Source organism: Notechis scutatus, chromosome 5 (assembly GCF_049901735.1).
Source record: "Notechis scutatus isolate UNSWTSFEM ecotype Mainland chromosome 5, rNotScu1.2, whole genome shotgun sequence".
Lineage (NCBI taxonomy): Eukaryota > Metazoa > Chordata > Lepidosauria > Squamata > Elapidae > Notechis > Notechis scutatus.
Genome location: NC_142013.1, coordinates 52,003,385 through 52,022,209, shown reverse-complemented (window position 1 = coordinate 52,022,209; position 18,825 = coordinate 52,003,385). Strand labels below are relative to the sequence as shown.

Below are 18,825 nucleotides of genomic sequence, written 5' to 3'. Positions count from 1 at the left end.
GGAGACGCCCAAGTGCTGGGCGGGGCTTCCAAGTTAAGCGCGGATTTTCCCTTGGTCCGCCAGGCTCTTTCCAGCCGCTGTCCCCGACCGAGCGGCATGTGTTCCGTGGTTCCCGGTTATTCTCCTGGCTTTAAGAAGCCGCCGGAGATACTGCGCTTGAAGAGGAAGAGGTCTCGGAGAAGCGAAACGGTCGCGCTGTCCGGAGAGATTTCGTCCGCGGCAACCCCCAAGGACTTGCCTGTTCCCCCTCGGCTCTGTCCGGGGAGCCGGCGGCGCAACCCCTTCACGAACGTGGGAAACACGGCTCGTCTCCTGCCGGAACCCAGTCGGGTTCAGTCTTCTACCCGGAAACTTGCAGAAGTGGAGTGGTTAGTGGCGAGGAAGGACGTACCCAGCAGATCCGAGAAGCAGGTAAATTGGTCTCTGCCGTCACTGTTTGAAGCCCTTGGATGTGCGTTACACCGAATTGCATATTAATCGACCGTGTTGTTGTGCCTAAGGAGTTCAAAAGCAATAGAACTTTGTAAGTTCTTTGTAAGCTGTTTGGGTGTTGAAATGAGTTTTAAATTTGAAAGGAAAACGACAGAACAATTAACTACAATGGAACTACTTGCCTCCTGAAGTTATGAATGCTCCAACCCTGGAAGTTTTTAAGAAGAGATTGGACAACCATTCGTCTGAAATGGTATAGGGTTTCCTGCCTAAGCAGGGGGTTGGACTAGAAGACCTCCAAGGTCCCTTCTAACTCTGTTACTCTGTTCTGTTACGATAAAGCTTAAATGATGGTGGGCACTGCTCTCAGTCTTGTGTGCCTGATGGGCATGTTTGAAATGCTAAGAAGATGAGAGCGTCCTACCACATAATTAATAACAATATAATCATTTATGAGAATGAAAATTACAGGGAATAGTGCTTCCCTGTATTTGACCCAGCTACTTATGATGCATTTATGATTTATTTATGAAGAATTCCCCATGCCTCCAGGCACAAAATTTTGGGCCTGGACAATCTAGAACTGCGCCACCTGCGGTCCGATCTAAGCATAGTTCACAAAATTGTTTGCTATAACATCTTGCCTGTCAACGATTTCTTCAGCCTCAATCACACTAATACATGGGCAAACCGATACAAACTCAAGGTCAACTGATACAAACTGGATTGCAGAAAATACAACTTCAGAACAGAGTGGTCAATGCCTGGAGTGCCCTACCCGACTCCATTGTTACAGCCTCAACCCCTCACAGCTTCAATCTCAAACTGTCTGCCGTGGACCTCACCCCATTCCTAAGAGGTCCTTATAAACAAATTCCTTGTGTGTCCAATCACACTTGGCCAATAAAGAATTCTATCTATCTATCATCTGTCTATCTATCTATCTATCTATCTATCTATCTATCTATCTATCTATCTAAAGGGGACGTGCATAAGCGCACCAGCATGCCTACCGTCCCTGTCTTACTGTCACCATTTATCTGTATTTACTCCCCTTGTTCTTGTTTATGTTCATACTTGTTATCTTGTACATGTTTGACAAATAAATAAAATAAAAAATAAAATAAATAAATGTTAGGCTCTTACGGTGATTTCTGTTTTTTCCTTTGGTTTTTTGAGGGGGAAAAAAAAGATGGCTGCTATCAAGCCAAAATCTTTTTTAAGCCTTCAACATATTTCTTGACTGCTTGTTCCTTTACTGTTGTTGGTTGATCCTAACAGACATAAGCTAACTATCTCTTTGACATTTCAGTTATCAGTTTTAAGACTGAGTGTTCTATCTCTTCTCATTAGTTTGATCATTATATTTCATTAGTCCCGTTTTTTTCATTTTGCTCCTTAATTTTTATTTTATTAACTTTTATTCTATTTTATTAGCGCTTAAGTTATTATAGTACAAGGAATCCCCACTGATGATAATTGGAACCAGGAACTCACATAATTGTGGCAACTTATGATGGTAGTTCCTGTTGCCATCATTAAGCAAATCCTGTGTGATCATAGCGTCCCACAACCATGTAATTCCCATTTGAGATCTCCTGCCAGCTTTCCCATTTTAACTTTGCTTGTAGGAAGCTAGTAGAGAAGGTCACAGATGGTATATAATCAAGGGACACTGCAGTGTTTTCATTTTGAGTTGGTCACCAAGTACAGGCACTGAGTTCACATGACTGTGGGAATGCTGCAATGTCTGCAACTATAAGGAGTACCCTTGTTCAGTGCTATTGTAACTTTGAACAAATATACTAAATAAATGTATGGGCAAGGACTACCTGCAGTGTCATCAGCATAGCACAGGTTACTGATATTTTTCCTCCAACTTTAAAACCATACTCCTCACCTTCCAATCCATCTTCCTTTAATATATATTCAGCATATAGATTACATATAGAGTATATAGCCTTATCCCACTTAATCAAATAAGCAATGCCCCAATCAAGAAACTGCCAAAGAGTAAACAGCCCGACCAAAGAATCTCTAAGACCACTCCTACCCAGACAAGCAAGTCACCAGAATATAAATAAACAGCAAACAGCACTCCTTATTAGCACTGATAATGTGTTACCTATTTAATGGATGAAACGTCTTCAAGAAGAAAAAACAAGTTCAGAGAGTACCAAGGATCCCTCATGTCCTTGGTTTTCCATATCTGCTTCCCACTTCAGTGTCAGTGTCTATGGATATTGTAATGCTGCTGCTTATCTCTTCTAACAGCTTTCCAAAACTACTTGTTAAATTCCTTTCTGAAGTTTTTGTTTTTCGTGACTTTGGCTACAAACTGCAATATATGGTTTTATTCATTCTTTTAGTTTTTAAAAAGTCATGACAAAGATGGGTCCACACGGAAGGAAGAACTTTCTGAAATAGCAACTTTTGAAACACAGATCCAAGTAAGTATTTTAATTTCAGAATTTCTAAATGCAAAGACACTTAAAATTGGAGAGTGCAGGGTGCTTGCATATCCCCCATGTGCTGCTCTGAATACAGACTACCCAGTCACCCTTCATATAAACAGGCCTCTTGCAACCATGCGTGTTTTCTTATAATCAGACACAAAACTTCTTTGTCACTCTGCAATTTTAATTATATCTTACTTTTTAAAGATAACTTAATCAAGGTCAGAGAGTACAAAGGACCCCTCTGATAATTCAATGTGCATTTTTCTTTAAAAGTACTGGACACTCACCATACACACCATAGCATTGAAGTGTGCTTTTTTTATAAACTTCAGAATTTTTTCTTATGCAGTTAAATCTAGATTTATAGATCAATATCACCCATGCATAATCTAATCCAGAACTAAAATGATAATGCTTAATGTTTGCAAAAGTAGGATATGCTTCTTTGTACACCTAACTGATGGCAGTTTATTGATTTCATTGCTTACTTATCATTTGTTCATTTTTTAAGGACTCTAGTCTGGCCATTTCCAATACTGATGTTCTTTCTTCATCAAGTTTTGAATTTCCTGCAGACTGGAGTATTAAAACTCGTCTACTAGTCACTTCTTCTCAGTCATTTGCATGGGCAGATCACTTAAAAGCTCAAGAAGAATCCCAAGGATATATCCAGCATTGTAGAGCAACATTAATAAACTTACCCCAAAGTATCCAGGTAGGTTATGCTATTTAATGCTGTTGGATTAATGAATTGGAATCCGCAATCAATATAAGAGTCAATTCAAATTGCAACTGGTTCACTTATTTTGAATTGGTATATTTAGTACTTTAAACACTTTAAAATCTGAATGGCTGGTCATATCTTTCTAATACACCTCTACTACCTGTTTCTTGGTGTTTAGAGCTATCTGGTGAACAAGATAATAAAATCTCTACTACGTTAAATGTTGATGAACAAATTTTTCAGTATTCTGTGAATATGAGGGAGATGTCTTAAGGGACCTTAATGAGTTATCAGTGACATTCAGGATGTTACATCATACAGAAATATGACTGTGTTTCAACAAATTGTATCAGTTCTTGGAACCACTAATATTTTTCCTTAGTTGCTAATATATGGACGATAGCTAATGCTAATAGCAGGCAGCTTTATAAATTCTTGGGGGGGGGAGGCAAGTATTGGGGACTATTTTAATTTGGATGGGCTAGGTAGGGTATGGGATTGAGTAAGCCTTAATTTGCTGTCATGCCCCTGTCAGAGTCTGAATCCAAGGAAGAAGCCGAACAGCTGGCAGGGAATGAGAGTGTGGCTCCGTTGGCTGTGGAGAAGGCTGGGAAAGGGCAAAGTTTGGCTGGGCAGAGCAGGGGGAGAGATAGAACAAGGGAGAGGGAGTTCAGAGGAAGACCCAAGCCCACCTCCTCTTCGTCCTAGAGCACGCAGGGAGGAACAGAGAAGAGAGCAACGTGGGTTGTATGGCTTACGGATTCCCTTTATTAGGCACAGCTAGGAAGAGAGTTTATAAGTAAGGTAGGCTGTGTGCGGCAGGCTGTTGGGAGCAAACGTGACTTTATCTTGTGATGTCGTTGCTTATCTGTGTTCCTGGTGTCTTCTCAACCGTGTGAGTTTTGCCGTGCCTTCAAGTCTGAAATTCTTGCTCCTGCCCTGCCAAACTAATTACTTCAGTTTGGCTTGATTGGACTTAAAGTTACAGTTGGTGTTGACCATGTTTTGGACTTAATTTTCTGCAGTCAAAGGCTGTCCCTGTGAGAGTTTTTCTTTAGCCAGGAGGTAACCTGGATTTTGGGGGCAAAGTTGGAGATAATAAATTCTTATTGATTACCTGACTGTGTTGCCTTTGTGCCATGCCCGGGTCATCACAGTTGCCATGATAAACTGTTTTGGGAAAGGGGTGATTCTCCTAATTTCTCAATATTTTTGGTATAGTGTTGTATTCTTTGTTGGTTCAAACAATACTGCTCTTGCCTGCTTAGCGATTCTCAAAATGACTTAATGCTCAGCTCTGTGTCAATTAAATTATAGAATTCTTCAAGACTCCAACTCCATCTTTGGTTCTTTTTAACATCTACACAGTGTATGTAGTTATTAGCATATTGATTAGGAGCCAATATATCATCAGTAGCTTGTTGACAGCCAAATCTATTTCTCTGTATCACCCGAGTCATAAAAGACAATGTAGTTTCTTGAGTATTTAGACATGAAATGAATCCTGACAAGATACTGAATTATATTTTCCTGGGATCTAGAAATATTACCTATTTTGGATAAAGTTGCATACCCTCTGAAAACTTAAGCGCACAATATAGCACTGCTCCAGAAGCCATTTTTTTAGTGGTCTCAAAAACGCATCTTCATGGAAAATTTATTTCGGGTAGATTACATTGTATAGAAAGAACTGTACTAGTTTGCCGCCAAATGAAATTCAAAATTATTTTATAACCATATAAAATCTACAATAGTGTAGAGTGACCCTTCTTTTCTCTCATGTGCAAGCCCAACGTTTATTTACTCAATTTTCATCCTACCTTTATTACTTAATAAGTATCTTTTTTTTTTTTTTTTACAAGTTTTATTAATTTTTAAAACACACAAATTATCATTATTCATTACATGTTTAAACCTTTTTCCCTTGTAAATTTAACAAGTCAGATAAATTATGATTCTGTTTTAAACCATTTCCATATAATATACCAAAACCTCTTATTCAATTTCTCTTTACTTCTCTTTACTCTTATTCAATATCATTATTATTATTTCATCTGTTTCTTTCTGACTTAGTTACCATTATTCTCATTCTATATTTCTACAAGTTTTTACCAATTCTCCCCCCAAAAAGACATATACACACAACACACAAAACATAAAAAAAATATCTTTTTGGAAAGTAACTTGGACCCAGGTGTCTCTCTCTTCATGGACTTCAATTATATTCATGCTCATCTTACATATCATTACTTATTTTATTTACCATTCTAAGCCTTCTATATTAACTTCTCCACATATTTCACACTTCTTAATTCTACCTTAATTAATCATCTTAGTTTAAATCATTATATTTGTATCTTTTGTCCATTTTTTATCATCCCTTTGTCTCATCCCTTATGAAAAAAAAGAAAATCAGTTTCTCCTGAAATCATTAATCAGAGTATGATGCCTTTCTATCTCCCCCCCTAAGTTAATCAAATTAATCTTTAAAATAATATCTAATACCCAATCAGATTTTGCTTGGTACATTCTATCTAACTAATACATCCAACACAATTAAGTGCATAATTAGAGAATAAATCCAAATATTAAAAAGAAATACTATAATAAAAATTTCATAATAACATCAATACCATAATTTTATTAAACTCTTTAATTAAAACAATATTCTAAACCCCTCCTATTATTAAGTTTTAAAACCAATCATTTTTAAACATTTTAACATTTTAATCTCTTATCAACTCTTAAACCATTGCAATACTACCATCTCATCTTATGTACCTTGCAAAATCTTTTTACTTTATCCATTATCCATAAAAATTCCTTTTTTCCATTTAATTTCAAAACGTTGTAGCTTTTCTCCACCTTTTCCCTTTCTTTCTTTTCCCAACAAACCTTTCTACCCCCCTTCTTCTAGCCTCTGCCTTACCGGCTTCCCTTCTCTGTCGTATTTCTTTTCCCCTTTGTTTACAATCATCATATTGGTTTTGCACTTTATTTTTCCCTTTCTTAAATGTTTTTTAGATCTTAAGTCCTTAAATCCTTTAGTTTTCTTCTTTTCTCTTCTTTTCTTTTCTTTCTCTCTTCTTTTTTTCTGGATCAAATTCTGAGATTCATTAAAGATGGCTCCTTCCTTTCTTTCTTGTTCCTCTGCTGTCTTCATCTGTTGTAATTTTTGTTGATAATTAGTAAGCGCCATTTCTAAGAAAAGGAAAGCTTCTTCCACACCATTTCTTAGTTCCTCAACAGAAAGAGCCATTATAAATCTTTTCTTTTCTTTTCTCCTTCTTTCTTCTTACAACAACCAGAATATTCAAAAGAAAATAAAAAAGATAAAACAGTCCCAAAGTTATCAATCAGTCCAAACCAAGGCAGAGTTTTCACTTTCTCCTTCTGGGGTGATATCAATCAAAGAGAAAGAAAGTCCAAATCTGTTTAAAGTCTTGTTACAATATATTCTAGTCTTCAAATCCTTAAGGCATCTGCTCCAACAAATCTTAGCATACAAATATTTTCTTTTAATCCTCTCTCTTCCCACTCATCGCTTAAAACCAATTTCCACCTAAAAAATAGGTTTCTTAATATCCAGTTATTTATTCCGTAGGAAAAGAGGGAAAGCTATCCTTTCAGCACCTTCAAGCAGCCGCTTTTTTCCTCTTCTGGCAGGTATTATTCAGAAAGTCATACTTTTCAGGAATTTTATTAAATATGTCTTAGAGTCCTAGGAGCCAAGAAAAACTTTCTCCTCTCAATCACTTTCTCCACTTCCTCCTGCGCATTCTTACCCGGCTGCCAGCTTCTTTGTGGCGGCCATTACGGACCGCCGCTGCACCGTCCTGGGAAAAGGGGTTCTGCCGGCCAGGAGGGGGTCTGCAGCACCCCAAACCCTTCTCCGGATCCCCTACCTTCAGCTGCCCCTGCAGGGCAGCCTAGCTCCGCACCCGGCTGGGTCGGAGCCCCAAAAACGGCTAGCGCGGCAGGGATCGCGCAGCCGCAAATCCCTGCCGCCGCGAAGCCGACAAACCGGAAATACTTAATAAGTATCTTAAGGTAGCAAACATACCTAATATACCCCCCTGTCTTTTGTTCTTCAAAATAGCAACCTTTTGAGGTGAATTGGACTGAGAGCATAACTGGCCCAAAGTCACCCATCTGGTTATACATCTGTATGTATGTATGTATGTATCATATTAAAATAAAAATTTGGAAATATTCCCTCATTCAATTGCAGTTGGCATCAGCATATACGTACTTTTTTTTGAAACCAGCTAAGGTTCCATTTCTTCAGCTAGACTTTTAATTAAATCTATATTGCTATGTCTCCTTTTTTTCCTGATTTGTGATTTTTATGGTTACAATAAACTAGTAGTTTCTATTTATTAAATAAATTATTATCTAAAATTAATTTTACTAATATAAGCTATTTCATATTTTCATGCGTCTTAAAAGACACACAAATATTTCCATATACCTATAAGTATGAATAATTGCTGCCTTTATATTTTCTTTTAGAAAATAGCTATTGTTAACCTCTCCCAATATGTTTTGGTACAGTGTAAGATATTTTGTCTTTGATATAAAATCTACTTATAAGAAATGCTCTTGAATTATCATAAATAAAAACCACATAAAGGTTAAACTTTATAAAAATGGTATATTCTGCTTTGTGGTGGACCAGCTGTAGATTTACAACAAAATTGGCAAAGCTTCCAAATTATTTTATTATGTCTCTTTATCAGGATAATTGGCATTTAAATGCAAACAAACTATTTAATCAATCCAATTCTTTATAAGTAAATTGCAACTAAGGTTACAGTTGGTTGCAGATTATGGCATGGTACAAAAATATTAAATATGTTTTAATATATTATAAACATTTATGGATTTAAAACAGAATACTAGGAATAGCTTTTGATGCTTTGAAAAAGTGGAAATATAATGCTGCTATTCTCTCTGTTTTATTACATTAACTTTTTTAAAAATCATTTTCCAATTTACTCAGTAAATAATTTAAAAGTAGCCTTTTTAAAATGATATTTTGATATTTAGGAGCCAAAACTTTCCACAGAACTCCGATGTGCTTTCCAGCAAAATCTAGTATATTGGCTTCACCCATTCTTCCCATGGCTTCCACTTTTTCCTCGAATTGGAGCTGACAGAAAAATGGTTGGAAAAAATCATCCTTGTGCCTTTAATGAAGAACTCCAACAGGTATTCATGAGTGAATGGTGAGTTGAAGTTCTTGGAAATATAAAAAGCTAAGCATAAATTCCATTTCTGAGAGTGTTTTCAATAGAGATATTTCTCCTAACCAAAATCTGCTTGTGTTTAGACACTTAGAGCAGACCAATGCTATGAGAGGAAAGAGGTATTTCATTTTCCTAGTTCTTATGCTTTTATACCTCTAAAAAAGCAGATCATATTAACGTGGCTTTCTGTAAAAGGTAATTCTGTGATTCTTGTACACGCTTGTAGAATATATTACTGTCACACATTCTATATATGGTCTGCTCTTGAAGAGCATTTGGAAACTTTGGTGCAAAATGTGGCTATCTGTCCATCTAGATCAGCAGATATTATGCCTCTGCTCTGTGAGCTATATTGGTCACAAGTTTGCTTCTGGGTTCAATTCAGAGTACTAGTAAAGTCCTACATGGCATGGGACTAGATTATTTGAGGGCCTGCCTCTCCCCAATCACATGTGGTAGAAATTGTGATGTGTCGTTGCAGGCACTCACAGCCCCTCTTGCGCAAGCCTCGTTGCAGGTGCTCATGGCCCCACTTGTGTGAGTGTTGCCACGAACGTTGCAGACACTTGTGCGCATGCACACATGCTCTTGCCCCTCCCCCTCTTTCCCCCCTCCCCCTGCTCCAGACAGCCAACCTGGAAAGGTTGGGGAACTCTGCTTTACAGTCCTCTCTAAGCAGTTTACAGAGTCAGCATTTTACCGACCTCGGAAGGCTGAGTCGACCTTGAGTCGGTCAAAATCGAACTCTGAACAGCAGTCAACAGAATTAACCTGCATACTGCATTCTAACCATGCACCATAATAATTTTCTCTATAGCCATTAGATTAAATTAGGCCTTTCTTTATTAGCAAAGAACAATTAAGTTATTTTCCAAAGACCTACAAAACATCTGCTTAATCATCTCTTGATGAAAATAAACTTATAATTTATGCAATAATTATCGCGTTCTGTGGATTACTACTTATAGGATTTCATTTTTCCCTATTTTTACGATAGTGAAGTTGGATCAAGAGGGAAACAATAAATAGGCTATATAGAAAATAAGAGGACAAAATTAGACATTTGAATGATGTAAAAAAAAAAAAAAGAACTGATCTTTAAAATGCCTAATATAACTGAAAAGAACCCAGAATAACATACAAAGTAGCATGAAAACTAGATTAAAAACTCCAATTATTTGAATGAAATAAAGGAAGAATAACACTGGAATTATGAATTCAGGTGATAGTCAGATTTGCATTATTGCTTAGGAGTACATCAATGTGTCAGCTTAAAACAACTGGTTTAGGTTCTTTACTTGTTCTATATCAGGAAGTTGATTATTCTGTTTGTTTCTTTAATTTGCAGGTCTCTCAGTTTTACCTCTCTTTATAACTTGTTGAGAGCCAAGCTGTGTCCCTATTTCTATGTTTGCACTTATCAATTCACTGTACTGTTCCGTGCAGCAGGACTTGCTGGAAGTGATGTGATCACTGCATTAATTTCTCCCACAACCAAAGGGTTAAGGGAAGCCATGAAAAACGAAGGTAAAGAAAAGTTACGAACCATGTAAAAATTCCTCTTGTCCATAACCAAGACATAAATCATTCTTTTTTTTTCTTTTTATAGGTATTGAATTTGATTTACCGTTGCGAGGAAATAGACAAAAAAAATTCAATGGTGCACCTTCTCCTTTAGAAACCGAAGCTGAAAAAGATACTGAAATAATGGGCAATGAAATTGAAGAGTATGTGATCTAGTGCTTACAGTAGCTTAATAGGCATTTCTCTTACAACTATTAGCTCTTGTTCAGAAATTGGTCATTTTCAAGTTCTTTTACCATGTTTTGCTACTCAGAGAATTGGAAATGACTGGTGATGGCAGTGATGACGATGACGACGATGGACTTTTATGGTTGGTGGAAATGGGAGTTGAAGACAAAATTAAAAAACCAGACACAATTTCTGCCAAATTGTATCCTTTTAAGAGTTAAAACATTTTCCTTTAATCAATGGTTGGATCTGCATCATATTATATGCAGTCTAGGTGGCATTAGAATCTCTCTCTATATAGAAGTACTGAAGGGGCTGTAGCTCAGGTAGTCAAGATGGCAGGGTTCATTTTTCAGTTACAGCAAATGGGTTGCTTCAGTTTATCTGGGTGCTTTTAATTTGTTTGTTTGTTTATTTGGAAATTTCCTTCCTCCACCCTTTCCCTTAGAACCTGAGGTTGTGTGTCATCGTCGTTCCATTTTTTCTTTCTTGGTTTTCTCTCTTTCTGGGAATTCATGACATCATTTTGTTAGTTTTTCAATAGTAAATTATTTTTTTCTGGAAAGCTTCGAACTATATATGTTAAATGGTATATTTAAATATTGTAACTATTTCTATGGAAATATTCACTTTTAATTTGTAGAAATATTTGGAATTCTCCTATATAAATAGCAATCTTTGGTTTTATTATCCTTGCAAGCCTCCTTCTGCTTTTCCAGGTTTGCAAAGGTAATAAAGAAAGTTTAAAGAACATTTATTTGGCTTATTATTGTGCAGCTCTTTTCCCCACAGATAGGTTCATATTAATCTACAATTACTATGTATGTGTGCATCTTCCTTAACTATATGTAGCTGCAAAGAAAAAAATGAGATGAAATTGGATCACCGGCCTGAATCTGTAGTGTTAGTAAAAGGGACAAATACATTCACTTTGCTGAACTTCTTGATCAATTGTAAAAGTTTAGTGGCTTCTGCAGGGCCTCAGGCTGGCATCCCTCCAACACTGCTGTCTCCAGTTGCTTTTAGAGGCGCAACAATGCAGACACTCAAGGTAATAAATTATAATGAGATATATTATTATATGTTGTGCACTATAATCTATTCTAAATACTATGATATAGTGTACACTGTCCGATTTCGGGAAAGAAAGGTAAGTTAGGATGGGTGAGTGATGTGTCCAAATGAACATTTACTCTGGCAAAAAGAAGGGATAAAGCTGATTCTCACCAATAAATACTCCCTTCTCTGCTATCCCATTCACTATCTGAAAATCTGCTTAGATTAGTTGGTAGACCTTTTAGAATTATTACATAAGAGGGAGCAGAAGGGACTAAAGGGAAAAATAGCCAAATACTGGTTTTCTCCAAACTGTTTTGTAAAACGCCCTCTTTGAAAGTCCTGGCATAGGAAAATGCAGGATTCCAACAATTAAATAAAACTCAGAAAGCAGACATATTAATAGAATAGAATTGCTCCTGATTGCAATACATTTTGCTCTGTTCAGCTACAAGACTATCTCCTTTCCAGTTCTTAATTCAAGATAAGAAATCAATTTATACAGGGGCTCTTCACTTAACAACCATTCATTTAGCAAATGTTTGAAGTTATGACAATGCCGAACAAGTTGAATTTACGAGCAGTCCTCAAGTTGTAGCCCTTGCAGCCATCACTACAGTCACATGGTTGCAATTTGGTTGCTTAGCGAATCAGCGTAGAAATGGCAAGTTGTGCTCTATTCACTTTGTAATTTGTTGCAAACAGCTACTGAAATTATCTGTATTTATTCAAGTACCTGCAATTTATATAAAATTGCAGGGTTTTTTAGAATTTAAAAAGAAATTTTTGTGTTTTCTAGCACCAATTTGGAAGATTTACACTGAAATGTAAATGTATTTATTTTTCACATTTTGGAATCACCTATTTCTCTCAAAGAGGGACTGGACCCTAGTTGCTTCATGAGTTGGCTTTTATACATTTTTCCTACTATTGCTCATCCAAGTTACTCTAATTGGTATGCTCAGATGTAGACCACTGCTATTTTGGGTGTAGATTTGCCTGGCTTAATCATCCATCTTTGAGCACAGAACTTTTTACCAATAAGTCTCAAATATCAATTGCCCGTGGTAAATAATACTCCATTGGTAATAGGAGTAAGTATAAATTGCAATTAAGGGTTTTTTCTTCCTCTTTCCTAGGCCCGAAGTATAAATGTGAGAACACAAGCCCGTTCACATTATAAAAATCTATTTAGCTTGGAGATTGTGGGCCCCATCATGCCCCATTGTCTCCATTCTTTGTCCATGCTATTGAAATCTGCTCAAAATGGAACTTTCTCTGCTGTATGTTATACTCATGAACCAACAGCTGTGTTCAACACAGGTATCAGCGACAAACAGCATATGACGGTAAACAAATATGTGCATTTATCCTAGTAGGGGGGAAAAAAACCTTTTGAGAGTTGCTAAAAAATACAACTAGTAAATAACATGCTAATTAGGTTTCCTTCATGTGGTTAGAAGAGCCACAACTTATTCACTGTAGTACAGGCAGAGAACTATATTGTCAGTACATCAAACTGACAATATAGCTGGTTATAATTAAAAGCCCGATCAAGTCAGCAATTCAGCGGTTTGAATCCCTAGCGCTGGGTAACAGGGTGAGCTCCCGTTACTTGTCCCAGCTTCTGCCAACCTAGCAGTTCGAAAGCACGTAAAAAATGCAAGTAGAAAAATAAGGACCACTTTAGTGGGAAGGTAACAGTGCTCCGTACGCCTTTGGCGTTTAGTCATGCTGGCCATATGACCACAATGTGGACAGCGCTGGTTCTTTAGCTTAGAAACTGAAAAGAACACTGCCCCCTAGAACCAGAAATGACTAGCATGCATGCACGGGGGAACTTTTTTTTTTAATTAAAAGACTATATTTCATCTGGACAGAGCAGGCTTACATAACCTGTTTATGCTTCATGAACAATATGGTTATTTTTTCCCATAGATCTGTATATTTTCAATATCAAGCCATAGATTGGGGATTGCCTTATTTTTCATTGTACTACAGTATAAAGTTTTCTGGTATCTGATCTTTGAATAGGTTGTTTTTGTTTATTCCATTGTTTTTGATTATCCCATTTTTTCACAGGACTCTTATACCAAAGGACTTTCCAATTGTGGATTGCATCCTAACACTTTAAGTCAGCTTGCTCTTAATTCAACACTAGGAAAATCTGCAATACGGCTCCTAGAAATGAGTGATTATCTCTACACATGGAAAACCTAAGCAACTGAATGATAATTTAAAATGGCTTACCAGGAGCATTTCCACGTGCACAATGATCAATGATTTTATTCATTAATAGACTGTATATAATCCTTATATAACTGCTTTGTTATTTTTCTTAAACTTGTAACATCTGAAGTACACATTTTAAATTAAACTTTAAGAATTTGACATTTATAATTGTGTGGATCTAAGGAAAACAATGTCAATATGTAAAACATTAGTATGCCTGTTTCCAAGTTGCCATGAGAAGGGGGAGGGGGGGAGGGAAGACCTGAAGGAGCATAGGCAAATAAAATCAGAAGCACATTCCAAGCTTCTCTCACAAAGATTGTAACTTAGGCCACCGGGTATTCTGCCAGCAAAAATCCTTTATTGGAGAAAGTGATGACACCCAGCCCATGAACTATTTCGTTGGAGAAGCTGAATTATGACACACCCAGGGGGGTGGGGGGGAAGACAGGGTCATAGGAGATTGTAAATTACGTGTCTCAGATCATGTCAGCATGTCACTCTTAATAAATCTTTTGAAGTTGAGGCTTATGATTTAATTAGGGTGATCAGAAAAATAGCTGGGTGAGGAAAAAATGTTGCAATACTCCCAAGGCTTTTTCCTTTATTATATGTCACACTTCTTAATACAAACGCTGAGGCCTTCAGAGCATCCATACTGCATTATACTAATAGTAGTTTTAACCAGATTACCCTTCAGTAAATGGCTATTATTAAATGGACCAGAAAAGCACCACAGCTTGCAGCATCATTTCAGAAATGAAACAAAGATAATAAAAAGAATTTCATATTTTAGGCAGTACTGCCAAAAATCTCTGGGATGGAAAGTCTTTTTTTAAAAAAAACATTAATTTTAGTTGTTGCATGCGGCAAGGCATGCTATGAGATTACGAATATTTGAAGTTCTTGGATCCTTTATATATGTTCATAGTCAGACACTACCTATGGAGGAATTTAGGTTCTCAACTAGTAAAAAGCTACACAATAATTCTGTTAGTAGCTAACAGTTGCATAGTAATTCAGAATTACTTGGGGAAATGTAGCATCTAAACTAATTCCTTTTCATTTTGAGATTAAATAGTGGGGAACTATAATCTTCAAATGTGGCTATTTGATAAGACATGTAGTGATAAATATAGTCATTATTCACCTGCCATATAATATCAACCTTTAATTAAAAGCCAACTAGAAAATAGTTCCAACTTGCTCTTAGCCATATCTGTCCTTGGAAATATTCCCAATCCAAATAAATCAAAACAATTCTTTTAAATTTAAAAAAAACCTATTAAATTATAAAGCCTAAATTACTACGGTTTTCATATTTCATAACAAAACTGCAAATCTACTACTAATGACTCTTGCTCCAATGATCAAAATGTACATTATAATATTTTATTAAGTGGCTGGTAAATAAAATGAAGTTATACAGCTTTATTTGACCAAGCGGAATACAACAACAATAGCATCATACATCCTCATCCAATTATCGCTGAATTATTTGTTTACTACAAATGTGTGTAATCAACACCAGGTATTGTGTGTGAAATTAATTACAATTTCCTGCTCCTTTTATGAAAACATGCGGACGTTTCATGTTGCAATTCTCATGAGTTCTGACTTACGTTCCCTTTGCATTTGTAGACATTGTTCTTATACAAACATTTTGATATGACATTTTGATAGAGAAATAATAAGATACCCTTATCTAGCAAAGTTGTTGGATTTTGCTTTGATTAAAAATTATTGAATTTTTGGGTCCAATAATTATCTAGTAGTTGTAGGCTTAAAAGACTACATAGTTTAAATAAGCATAACTGAACTTTTCCAAAATTATGGGAACTGCATCATACTACAAAAGTGAAAACTACTGTATTTATATTGAAGATAAAGCTAAAATATTAAAGCAAATTACATTTACTTTCAGACTCACATTAGATGTTTAGTAATTTAAGAAATGGTGGTATGACTGAGATCAATAATATACATAACTAAATGAATTAAATATATTTGCAGGTACAAAAGAAAAGCCTGAAGGTGTTTGTACAGGTTTTTTTACAATGAGATGCTGATGTATTTACAAAAGCAGAACGAAATACCTGTTATACAGAATAGAAATGTTTGAAATGTTAAAAACAATAGTTTAGTTGTGTGAGGCACTCCTGAAGTTAGTGGTGTTTGCCAAGAGCTCCTTTGGTACTAGTCCCAATGCTTGGAGAGCCACTGTGGCTGCTGTGGCTTTAGCATGCTTCTTGTTTGGGCTGACAAAACTAGGTTTATGTTCAACTCCATTGACCATCACCTATGAGGAAACAAAGAGAAGAAAATAATACTTTAAAAGCTGAATATATCTTTCATCCCTGTTTTTTAAAAAAGTAGGAACGCCTCCCCATTCTTTACAATATTTAAATGTCATCTACAAATGTATGGCATCTTTTGGGAGAAAAGAGAATGCAAACTTATTTTTGAGTGAGGCTCAAGGATTGGCCACACAAATTAATTAAAAATTAATAGCTCTGAAGCAATAAGCATGCTTTCGATGTGTTAAATCCAAGAGTTTTCATGGGCAGAATGACTTCATTTGAGAAGTTTTCTTCAGTCAGAGAGGAACACTTGGACCAAAACCATTTAGATAGCGAAATTCAACCTATCTGATGTCTTATTCATTTTTCATTTTATCCTAGTTTGAAAAATTAAAGGGAAGATAAGCTGCTCAGGATTATTTCTTGCTAAATTGCTGAGGTAACAGGGTAATTGTTCTATGTTATGGCTATATTCTTACTACTTTCTGCATCCAGGGAATGGCAAATCAAAGAAATAATATTCTCAAATTAGGAAGCCTGTAAGGGGCTCACTGAATTTTAACATCAAAAAGTAGAGACCCATCCATGGGACAGGACCCCTTAATGTGTTTTACTTTTCATGTATTACAAATGCAGACTGCACATGATATTCCAACTAGCTTTCACAGAATTAGGAATCAAGTCAGCATTTTTATATATGTTATGATAATTACAACTTACCTTAAACAGGAAATGTTTCCGATATTCAGGACGATTATCATTAACCAGGACAAATACAGGCGGAGACCATCTTCTTTTATTACAGACTTCCAGCAAAGCTGATACTGGATGTTTGCCTTAGCAAGAAAAAACATAGTTTTAAAAATCTTCCAGGTACATTGAAATTAGAACTGAAACACAAGGAAGACTGCTATATTTTCATACAAACTGTTTTTTTTTTACTCTAACCAGAACAATTGCTGGGACCATTTCTCTCCTCAAATGCAAAGCATGTATCTGTTATCCCAAGTCTTACCTGAAAGATCTTTCACTGTACTAAAAGGCCCGTGTCTCTTTTGTGTTTTCTCTCCCACAGCAACTAGGCCTTGGGGGGAAAAAAAGGTTATCTGTTTATTTATTTCTTAATTTATTTGGTATTTAGTAACATTTCTATATCACAATCATACCTTTTAAACCAACAACTGCAAATGAAGAAATACTACTAACACTTGCAAAAAGAAAAATGCCATTTCCAATCATCACCCCCACCAATTTTTAACCAATATACTCAAGTCACCATAATGCAATGCCTCACCATTTTTTCTCATATGCAAGTAATTTTAATTTTCATTAAGCTTGATTCATTAACAATTATCCATAGTGCATTCTTACATGACCTGTAGCTCTACTTTCGTTCATCTGGTTAACATCTGTACCACAATGTCAGAGTGCAGAAAATGTTAATAAAAAATTACTGGTATATTTAATGTATCTTCAGCTTCTAAAACTCTATGCTCAAAATACTATTTGTGTATATATATGCCTATATATACAAGGGATAAGACGCTGAGCTTGTCGATCAAAAAAGTCAGCAGTTCAGCGTTTCGAATCCCTAGCACTGCATAATAAGAGTGAGCTCCTGTTACTTGTCCCAGCTTCTGCCAACCTATCAGTTCGAAAGCATGTAAAAATGTAAGCAGAAAAATAGGGACCACTTTGGTGGGAAGGTAACAGTGTTCCGTGCACCTTCAGCGTTTAAGTCATGCCGGCCACATGACCACGGAGACGTCTTTGGACAGCGCTAGCTCTTTGGCTTTGTAATGGAGATGAGCACTGCCCCCTAGAGCCAAAAACGACTAGCACATATGTGCGAAGGGAACCTTTACCTTATATATGCCCATATATGTATAGTCAAAAGATATTTATTATCTGAATATTTAGTATTCCAAAGAAAGCTTAAATAAAATGACAAGCCAAAACCAAAAAAAATGAAATTTAAAATTAACTAAATTATGAAATTACAGTGGTGACTTTGGTACTCATCATTAATTGGTTCTGAGAGGCAGGATGAGTACCAAACAAATATTTCCCATAAGGAATAATGTGAGTCACAAGGGAGCCAACAACGGCAAGTTCTAGGAGCCACGGTGGTTCAATGGTTAGAATGCAGGTTACTTTTGATGACTGTCAGCTGCCAGCAATTTGACTCACTGGCTCAAGGTTGATTCAGCCTTCTATCTTCCTGAGGTTGGTAAAATGAGGACCCAGATTGTTGGGGGCAATATGCTGACTAAACCACCTAAAGCACTGCGTAGCAGTATATAAGTCTAAGTGCTATTGCTATTGTGCGTTGAGCATTACGCAATGACAACTGGGGAAAAACTTTCATGTCAAAATGCACTGAGTACCAAATTTGAACACAGTTGAGTACCAAACCAAGGTATCATTGTACTTTATGAATAAAAATATTGAGATCATAACATACTACATCACTTATAAAGCCTACACAGTTCAGGACCAGTTAAATGTTGGACTTCTTCTCTCCAATTGTCTCTGCTTTCCCCACTAAAACCAACAGAACTGCTCCAAATCCCAACTATTCAACAGGATTATCCTGCAGGACGGACCTAGAAGTTGTACCT

The 18,825-nt window shown here is 36.3% G+C and overlaps 2 protein-coding genes across 4 annotated transcripts in view; one reads left to right on the top strand and one right to left on the bottom strand.

The window, feature by feature from the left end:
- The first annotated feature begins 23 nt into the window (after positions 1–23).
- On the top strand, positions 24–15,409 carry DONSON (DNA replication fork stabilization factor DONSON). The gene is made up of 10 exons (XM_026664193.2): positions 24–411; positions 2,802–2,882; positions 3,403–3,606; positions 8,665–8,843; positions 10,213–10,391; positions 10,474–10,591; positions 10,702–10,818; positions 11,469–11,667; positions 12,812–13,021; positions 13,755–15,409. The coding sequence occupies exons 1-10, from the start codon at positions 97–99 to the stop codon at positions 13,890–13,892; spliced, it is 1,740 nt and encodes a 579-aa protein (XP_026519978.1). The 5' UTR covers positions 24–96; the 3' UTR covers positions 13,893–15,409.
- SON (SON DNA and RNA binding protein) overlaps positions 15,275–18,825 on the bottom strand; it is a 39,935-nt gene continuing 36,384 nt past the window's right edge. For all 3 annotated transcript variants that reach the window (XR_003370589.2, XR_015749819.1, XM_026664189.2), the window contains 3 exons: positions 17,220–17,288; positions 16,925–17,040; positions 15,275–16,203 (listed from right to left, as the gene is read on the bottom strand). Coding sequence is in view for 1 of the 3 variants with exons in the window: in XM_026664189.2 (XP_026519974.1) it covers positions 16,045–16,203; positions 16,925–17,040; positions 17,220–17,288 (344 nt within the window). In the remaining 2 variants the exon portion in view is untranslated. The remainder of the gene's footprint in view (positions 16,204–16,924; positions 17,041–17,219; positions 17,289–18,825) is intronic.

Excerpts from the sequence above, each read along its gene's own strand:
- DONSON (XM_026664193.2), top strand. The coding sequence starts at position 97 with ATGTGTTCCGTGGTTCCCGGTTATTCTCCTGGCTTTAAGAAGCCGCCG. Across the intron at positions 10,592-10,701 it reads ATGGGCAATGAAATTGAAGA|AGAATTGGAAATGACTGGTG; the intron begins GTATGTGATCTA and ends TTTGCTACTCAG. Across the intron at positions 13,022-13,754 it reads GCGACAAACAGCATATGACG|GACTCTTATACCAAAGGACT; the intron begins GTAAACAAATAT and ends ATTTTTTCACAG.